The sequence below is a fragment of the Microplitis demolitor genome, chromosome 6 (genome assembly GCF_026212275.2).
Source record: "Microplitis demolitor isolate Queensland-Clemson2020A chromosome 6, iyMicDemo2.1a, whole genome shotgun sequence".
In the NCBI taxonomy this organism is placed as follows: Eukaryota; Metazoa; Arthropoda; class Insecta; order Hymenoptera; family Braconidae; genus Microplitis; species Microplitis demolitor.
This window is the reverse complement of record NC_068550.1, coordinates 12,140,736-12,149,773: the sequence shown is the minus strand read 5'-3', so window position 1 is coordinate 12,149,773 and position 9,038 is coordinate 12,140,736. Positions and strand designations below refer to the sequence as shown.

General features: G+C 34.9%; 1 protein-coding gene across 1 annotated transcript; it reads left to right on the top strand.

Annotated features, from left to right (window-relative positions):
- The first annotated feature begins 322 nt into the window (after window positions 1-322).
- On the top strand, window positions 323-7,451 carry LOC103576032 (retrovirus-related Pol polyprotein from transposon 412). Its single transcript, XM_053740157.1, has 5 exons — window positions 323-335; window positions 520-929; window positions 987-2,106; window positions 2,278-2,522; window positions 6,774-7,451. Exons 1-5 carry the CDS (start codon window positions 323-325, stop codon window positions 7,449-7,451), a joined length of 2,466 nt encoding a protein of 821 aa, XP_053596132.1.
- Window positions 7,452-9,038: the final 1,587 nt, after the last annotated feature.

Here is a 9,038-nt window from a genome sequence, read left to right as displayed (position 1 = left end):
CCAAAACTCGCGCGCTTTAATGCCGATAAACTGAGCTCGATCTAGTAATTAATATATAAAAATAACTAGAATGTAACAATACTAAGTGGATTCTACTTATTATTGAAAAATATAATAAATTTAAAAAAAAAATATCTAATTCGATATTCAAAAATAAATATCGAATATCGATTATCCGAGATAGTAGTTAGTTACTCAGCGTCAAACGAAAAAACATTCAACGGTGCATCACATTCGAACGTCACCTGGTCAGCCAGTTTCGTGTAAAGCAAGACGCCTGGCTCCAGATAAATTGAAAATTGCACAAGCCGAGTTCCGAAAAATGATTGAGGAAGGTATATGCAGACCATCCAATAGCGCCTGGGCTTCACCACTTCATTTAGCACAGAAGAAGTCTGGAGAATAGAGGCCGTGCGGTGATTACCGACCACTCAACGTGTGAACCTTAATCGATAAATACTCGCTGCGTTATCTTGACGACTTTGCAGTATTTTTAACATGGTAAAAATATATTCTCAGTCGTCGATTTTGCAAAAGAATTTTTGCAAATACCCGTTGCACCGGAAGACGTGCCGAAAACGGCGATCATTTCACCGTTCAGACTGTTCAAGTTACGATTTATGACGTTTGGGCTTAAAAACGCGGCTCAAACATTTCAAAGATTCATCGACGAGGTCACTCGTGACCTCGATTTCGTCTTTCCATATGTTGACGATATTTTAATCGAATCTAACGACGAGAAGCAACACATGGAGCATCTAAAAATTTTATTCGAGCGTCTCCGTGAATACGGACTGGTTATTAATGTACCAAAATGCCAGTTTGGTCAACCAGAAGTAAAATTTCTCGGCCATGTCATGACTAAAGATGGAATTAAGCCGTTACCGGAAAAAGTCGAGGCTATTGTCAATTTCGAGCCTCCTACCACCGTAAAGGCTCTTCGTTGATTTCTTGGCACAGTGAATTTCTACAGAAAGTTCACCAAGAACGCTGCAGAAATTCAAGCACCGCTTAATAAAATTTTGAAAGGACCCGAAGTCAAAGGCTCTCATCCAGTCAAGTGGACTTCTGAACTTCACGAGTCTTTTAAGTCAGCTAAACGAGCTCTCGCGGATGCTACATTGTTGATTCACCACAAAATCGATACTGACTGGGCAATATTAACCGACGCATCCGAAATCGGTATTGGAGCAGTTTTACAACAAAAAGTGGATGACAACTGGCAACCACTGGCATTTTTCAGTCGAAAAGTGCCCCCGTCGATTCAAAAATCGTCGACGTACGACCGCGAATTGAACGCCATCTACGAGGCTTTTAAATACTTTCGACACATATTCGAAGGCCGGCATGTTACGATTTACACTGACCACAAGCCGCTTCAGCACGCTTACAAACAGCGCACCGAAAGAGCATCGCCTCGGCAATTTCGTCGACTCGACGTCATCGGTCAATTCACCACCGATATTCGGCATGTGTCGGGTAACGACAATATTGTCGCTGACACATTGTCACGTGTCGAAGCATTATCTATTGCTATCACGTCGCAAGAACTTGCCAAAGCTCAACAAACCGACGACGAACTTCAGCAGTTGTTACGTCAGACAACTGCTTTGAATTTAAAAACAATTCAACTCGATAATGGACCTGCACTGTATTCTGACACTGCGTCAGGTACAGTGCGTCCATACGTTCCAGGACCACTGAGGAAGAAAGTGTCCGACTCGCTACACACGCTCGCTCACCCTAGAATTAAAGGATCGCTGAAAATTGTCTCCAAACGATACGTCTGGCCGTCAATTAATAAAGATTACCGTGAATGGGCGAAATCTTGCATCGATTGCCAGAAAAATAAAATCCAGAGACACGTGTCATCGCCGATCACCAGTTTTCAACCTCCAACTGAACGATTCGAGCACATACATATCGATCTAGTGTCTTTAAAATCGTCAAAAGGCTTTAATCAATGCCTAACGATCATTGCCCGATTCACAAGGTTTCCTGAGGCTGTCCCGTTATCAAATGGAACTGCAGAGACGGTAGCACATGCACTATCGCTGCATTGGATTTCTCGCCACAGAGTACCTAAACGCATTACCTCGGACCAAGGTTCGCAATTCGAATCGTCATTATTTCAGTCGTTACTAAAAATGTATGGAATAAAATACCTACATACTACACCGTATCATTCGCAAGCCAAGGGTCTCGTCGAACGTTTACATCGTCAGCTAAAGGCAGCACTTTTGTATCATCGAGAGTTATAGTATGACGCATTACCAGCCGTTTTGCTCGGCTTACGCGCTGTTTGGAAAGACGACATCCAGACGACTCCGGCTGAATTAGTATACGGTGAGCCTATACGATTACCCGGTGAGTTACTATCTCCCACTGATAAAACTACGCCTCATAACATCTTCAATACTCTAAAACGTCATTTCAACTCATTGGCACCAACCGAAATGTCGCGTCATGGCAAGCATTCTGTTTTCTGTTTCAGGAACCTTAGTACTTGCAGTCGTGTAATGGTACGTAATGACCAGGTTGGGCCATCTTTCACAGCGCCATACGAAGTTCCATATCGTGTAATAACTTGACACGATAAATACTTCATCGTCGATTTTTGTGGACGACAAATCGCTATTTTGGTGGACAGATTGAAGCCGGGTTACGAGGTGAATCCAATCGACACGACGATGACGATAGCAAACTCCCCGCCAAATAACACAGCAACCGACACCCAAAAACGCCGAGTCCGGTTTAATATTTAAAAATTTACACGATTTAATTTTTTTTGTACTTAAAAGTTTTTTTTTACAAAGTAAAAATTCACCACTGTATTATACTCATTCATTGGCTTCTTTATTTATTTATATCATTTGTAAATATTCCATTACTTTAATTATCTTTATTTATCATTATTAGTTGGGTTTAATAAGTTATTTTAATATAATTAAATTTTATCCTTAACCACTAAATATATACTTAACCTTACTTCGCTTTGCTTATGATTGAATATATATCTACATATATATTTATATATTTATATATAAATATTGCAACTTTGGCGCGAAATTGAAATTAAAGTTCATAATTATTTCAAACTGGAGAAAATAATGAATATTAATGAAAAGTAACCACATTTTTTTTAACAACAAATTTTATTTCTTGAGCAGAATAATATGCAAATTTACAGAGTGTTATAAGTCAGTACGTGAGTGGATTAATGGTAGAAAACAATAAACTTTTTTAAAAGGAATGCAAACTGCTTCAATTTTGACATCTTCAGCAGCAAAAAGTGTTGGTTTAGACCATGTATTTCCAACGTATATATTCAAGTCAAGTGAGCTAATAGGGTAATTCGGAAAGCCGATTGGATTCAACAGCTTTACTCCTCTTATAATTATTTTTTGGTTTTTCAGATAAATATTTTCCACTCGAATAAGATTATTATCCTTTAAATAACAAAATTTATCACCTTGACGGTTTAATGACAAAACAAAATTTTGATACTGTATTTTATTATAGGAAGGAAAATTTAATTGTTTTGTAATTTCTATATTATAATCTATCACAATTGGTTGATTACAAAATTGAAGTTTTGATTGAATGCTGCATGTATTGTGTTCCACAATTCTTTTGTATAACTGCTGCAAAGGTTGGCCTGTTTTTTTTAGTTTCTTTCTTAGAATAAATACATAGCTCTTAAAGGAAAAAGCACTAGAAGAGTCGAGGTATTCAAACTTCAAGAAGTTATCAGCTAAATGATTTAAATTATGAAAATTGTAAACTAACATTTTTTTTCCACATAGTGTTTTACAGTTTTTCACAAAGTATCTTGCATAGTCATCATTACTTATACAATCTTCTTCATGACATAAGATCCTAATAGCACAGTGTAAAGTAATAAAGTGAGAAAGATAAATGTTTGGCAAATAATTTTTTGAAACAACTGGACCTGTGTACAATGAGAATTGTCGAAACTCTGTTGCCTTAAATCGATCAACATATTTTAATTTACGAGGTTTCCTCGCAAATTCTTGCAGAATCCATTTTGCAATCGTTTCTAATAGCCCAGAAATTTCATCAACTTGTTTAGCTGACCACTTATGTTTATGAAGCCCATTTACAAAAGTTGTTAAAATTTTTTTCGTAACTCCGAGACAGCAGTTATGCATATAATAGATTTGGAATTGTGACACCACACTTACACCGGCTTTTTTAAAAGGTGACTGCCCAGTATGATGGTCTTCGTCAATACAATCGATAAACTTTTGATCGGTCTGCAAAGGTGCATCTAAATTTAAAAATAGCATACGATGATCGTCATAATCGCCTTCTTCTCTGCATTTTCCACATCCAAAATATCCCATGTGTGATTTAGTAGAAGTCACAAAGGATTTTACTGGACTGTCACAGATAACTGCTCTTATTATCACTTTAAAATCTCGATCTTGGTAATTAATGCCATCAGTATTCAGTTCTCTGTATTCATCTAGAAATTCTTCCAAATATAATGCACAGCTTTTAGGTTTTTCATATCCATGATACATCCCAATTACAAATGGCTGAGAAACTTTGGGATGAATTCGCCCAAGAATGGGATAAAGTTGACTCGTCGAACTTTTGGCAATCGGAAGCCCATCGATATTAATATTAATGGCAATGAAGTTTGGTAGAGAATAATAATCAATAATTCTCAATTGATCAGTCAAGACATTTTTTAGCCCGTAATGAAAATATTGACCAAGAGAAACTTCACGAATTACTATCGGTGTTTCCGGTGTACCAAGTAAGGTTCGAGAATCAAGAGGTAGATCACTGATTTCTTCTTGATTCGATGTTTTTAAAATTTTTAGAAGTTTATTCGCTGCTTCGCATGATATATTGAAATCAGTCACCCACTGAGCTAGTTTCGATGATAAACTTCTTTCATTGATAGCTACCAAATCATTCTTTTGTAATTGATAACAGATTGATAATATACGTGAGTCAGAAATGCCACTAGTTTACTGTCAGAACTGTCATTACTTGTTTCATTTTCATTAAGTTTTTCGCTATCAATATTGTCTGTATTAATATTTCTTTCATCATCAACATCATCTAATTCATCAGAAGATGTATTATTACTCACAAAGCATGAATTATTTTCTACTGTTTCACTTTTATCACTAGATACATTTTCAAAATTATGTAATTTATTTAAAAAACCACGTATTCGTTTATTTTTTTGACCTTTACATAAATTTTAAAAATTTTTTCTTTTCGGCATTTTGCGATTGTATTTATAATAACTAATTATATGTAATTTCTTCAGAGCAGAATCAAAAAATAATGTTAATAATCATGGGTACTTATAGGTTACAATGACATTAGCTGACGAAAGTTGAGGTTATAATAGTCTGATAAGAAAGTTATTTTTTTGATGTTCTACAGACATCCATAAATAATAATCATTTTGCTAACTTTCAGATTTCTTTTAAATGACCTCAACATTAAGTTATAAAAACGATGAAATTTTTCTGAGCTCTTAAAGATAACATTTCTTGGATAACATTACTTCATCTTTATGATATTGATGCCGGACGGGATAACTTGGATATTATCAAACTAAACATTTTTAAATTTTACTGGATATTTTAATTTTAAATTACACGTGGTTCAATTTTAATTCTGTAATTTGGATATTATCAAACTGAACATTTTTAGATTTTACTTAATATTTTAATTTTACCTGGTTTTCCTATATGAATACATGATGAAGTATTTATTCTAGTTTAATTTATACTAACACGTTTCTTTTTCTCTTTCTTCATTTTATTTTATTTTTAATTTTCTTGATATTTAAAGTAAACTTGAATTTATTTAATTTTATATTTTATTGTTCTACTTTACTATTACATTATCGTTTATGTTAGATTGTTAAATTTTTGTTGTTTTACAATAATTTTTAATTTATTTTTTTTTCCAGACATTCGATTCATTTATCTAGAATCCGTGAATTGTTTTTCGATACTATTTTCGATTTTCTCAAACATTGAAACATATTTAAAACTCATTATAACGATACTATTTACTTAGGTCATACTTTTAGAGTGCAGTTCGGCGATAAGAAATGCGTCAGCTACCACTCTGACCTTAGTAAGGCTTAAGAAAAAATTTTATCTAAAGTAATATTCAAATCGAGTTAGTGAGAGAGGGCGCTACTGTGCCAATGTTGACTTCGGCTCCGTAATAATAGTGATCTAAAAATAAAAATAAGTGCATTTACTCAGTGGAAAAGACAAAAGTGAAGACATAAACAATTCTCTAACATCATACTTTGTGGACAACTTTTAATATTGAGTGAAAACTATATAATCAGTGGAAAATACTCGACTGTGAACTGTGTGTGAACTATTTGTATTGCGTGCTTTTATAGATATTTTATACATATAAAGTATAAGACTAACAAAAGCGGAAGTAAATTGTGATCTTTCATGATTCCTGCAATCGTTTTTAAAAACAATAGTGATACAAATAACCAAACTTTTTCAAGATGACTTGCAATTAGTGAGTGACACAGCTGGACAAGGACAATAGCGACATCTGTGGAAAGATACCCGTAGCACTAACAGAAGTCCGAATTATCTTCGATCTACGATCGATCCGTCAAACGAGCGGCACAATTGTACATAGACACTAGCGACATCTGTGAGAAATTACCCGTATCACTATTGCAAGCACGAACAGTCCTAGATCTGCGATTGATCCTTTAATGAAATTGTTATCTTAAGCAGGTCGGTACAGGAACTCAAGAGGGCGCTAGCAGTAACAAAAGAACTACTTTATTTACTATGGAGGAAATTATGCAGGAGCTTCGAAAAATTCGAAGAGATTTAGATGATCAGAAAACCGCAATAGAAAAAAGTGGAGAAAAAGTGACGGAAAAAGTTACGCAAAACATAAACTGCATATTAGAAGATAAGCTCAAGATATTCAACGAAAAATACGAACATTTAAAGGAAAACTGTGAAAATCAAGAAAAACGACTATATTCTCTAGAAAAACAGGCAAGAAAAAACAACATCGTCTTTTTCGGAATAAAAGACACCGAAACATCATATTATCACCTTGAAAGTCTCATAGTAAACTTTATCAAAGAACATTTCTCTTTAGAACTGGATCGCAGGGATATTCAAGGAGTTAGAAGAATAGGCAGGAAAGGGAAAAGACCTCGACCAATTATTGTCACTTTTTGTACTCTCGGCACGAAAATTAATTTGTTTAAAAACAGAAATGCACTCAAAAATACCGGCTACTACATAACAGAAGATTTCCCGCAAAATATTCTAGAAAAGAGGAAAGAGCTTCAAGAACAAGCAAGAATCGGAAGGGAAAAGGGAAACCTTGTAAAAATAAAATACGACAAACTTGTTATAAGTGGAAAAAACAAAGCAACTGGAAATAACAAATGAATGCTTTCAACTTCGCCTGAAAACAAAATCACAAAAGGAATTGAAACAAAAACACAGGCAAACAAGATAAATAAATCACAAACACAAATAAGAAGAACCTCAAGCCTATCGGAAGGCATTTTAAAACCGGGCATGCTGAATTACCTGATTAACAGAAACACAAACAACTCATCAGATACACACCAAAATAACAACGTTAATATATAGCAATCATCGCCCCCCTCTCGCAACTTCAACATACAACAACCACTATCAGAAAACTAAACACATCTTCCAAGCCGGCTGGTCACCGTGGAAGATCATGACCACAACCCTCCGAACAACCCTCCAAACAACCCTACAAAAAACGAAACCCCACAAAAAGGATTATACATTCTGACATATAACGTTAAAACACTTTCATCATATGAACGATTAATAGAGCTAAATGAAGCTTTCAGAGAAATCAAATACGACGTTTTAGGTTTAGCTGAAACAAGTATTGGGAACAAAATCGAAGAACATGAAAACTTCATATTTTGCTACACAGGCCACACACCTGGAAGACATGGTATAGGCTTTATAGTTAAACACTATCTTAAAAATAATATAGAAAGCTACCTCGGCATTTCTGAAAGAGTAGGCATACTGAACCTAAAATTTGAGCATAATAGTTAATTCATTATCCAAGTCTACGCCCCTACTGTACAAGCAAGCGATAATGAAATCGATAACTTTTATGCGACAGTAAATAGGGCAATAGGATTAGCGCATAAAGACTTCATATTGATGGGCGACCTAAAGGCTAAAATAGGAATAACTAAAAAAGAGGAGCATTTAATCATGAAAGCGCATGGATATGGAATTAGAAACGAGAGAGGCCAAAGATTAATCGATTACGCCAGTGAAAATAATCTGTCAATTTTGAACACTTTCTTCAAAAAAAAAACAAAAAATAAGTGTACCTGGCGATCACCGGATGGAGCCAACAAAAACGAAATTGACTTTGTGCTGTCAAATCGACCATGTATGTTCGAAAACATAGAAGTACTAAACACTAACTACCCTTCGGATCACAGGCCAGTAAGAGCTACAATATCATATAATATCCATTTCAAAAAAAGTAGAACAAAGTTTACTAACTGTAAACATAGCATAATAACAACTGAGGAAGAAATCACCAAGTTCAAAGAATACTTAATCTCTTACATATCGAAAGACCAAATGTTCGCTGAGAGTAGTATCCCAGTACAAAAATATTACGATAACTTAATCAGAATCATCACCTCGAGTTTGCAAAACGCCCGAACAGCACAAAATCCAAAGAAAACCCACAAAATATTCTCAGAACGTACACTCTTTAAAAGAAGACAAGACCTGTAAAAAAGTTCAAATAAAACTAGAGCAATAAGAAACGAGATCTCGGCGCTTTACAAGCTTGTCAACAAATACATAAAAAAAGACTACACCAACTACAGATATAAAACGATTGAAAAACACCTCCTCCGAACTGGAAGCACAAAAAAGGCATATAAAGAGCTGAAGCCAAATAAAACTTGATTAAAAGAGTTAAAACGAGGTGAAACAACCAAAAACAAACGCTGCGAC

Excerpts from the sequence above, each read along its gene's own strand:
- LOC103576032 (XM_053740157.1), top strand. Across the intron at positions 930-986 it reads ATTTCGAGCCTCCTACCACC|AACGCTGCAGAAATTCAAGC; the intron begins GTAAAGGCTCTT and ends AAGTTCACCAAG. Across the intron at positions 2,523-6,773 it reads GTACTTGCAGTCGTGTAATG|GTCGGTACAGGAACTCAAGA; the intron begins GTACGTAATGAC and ends TATCTTAAGCAG.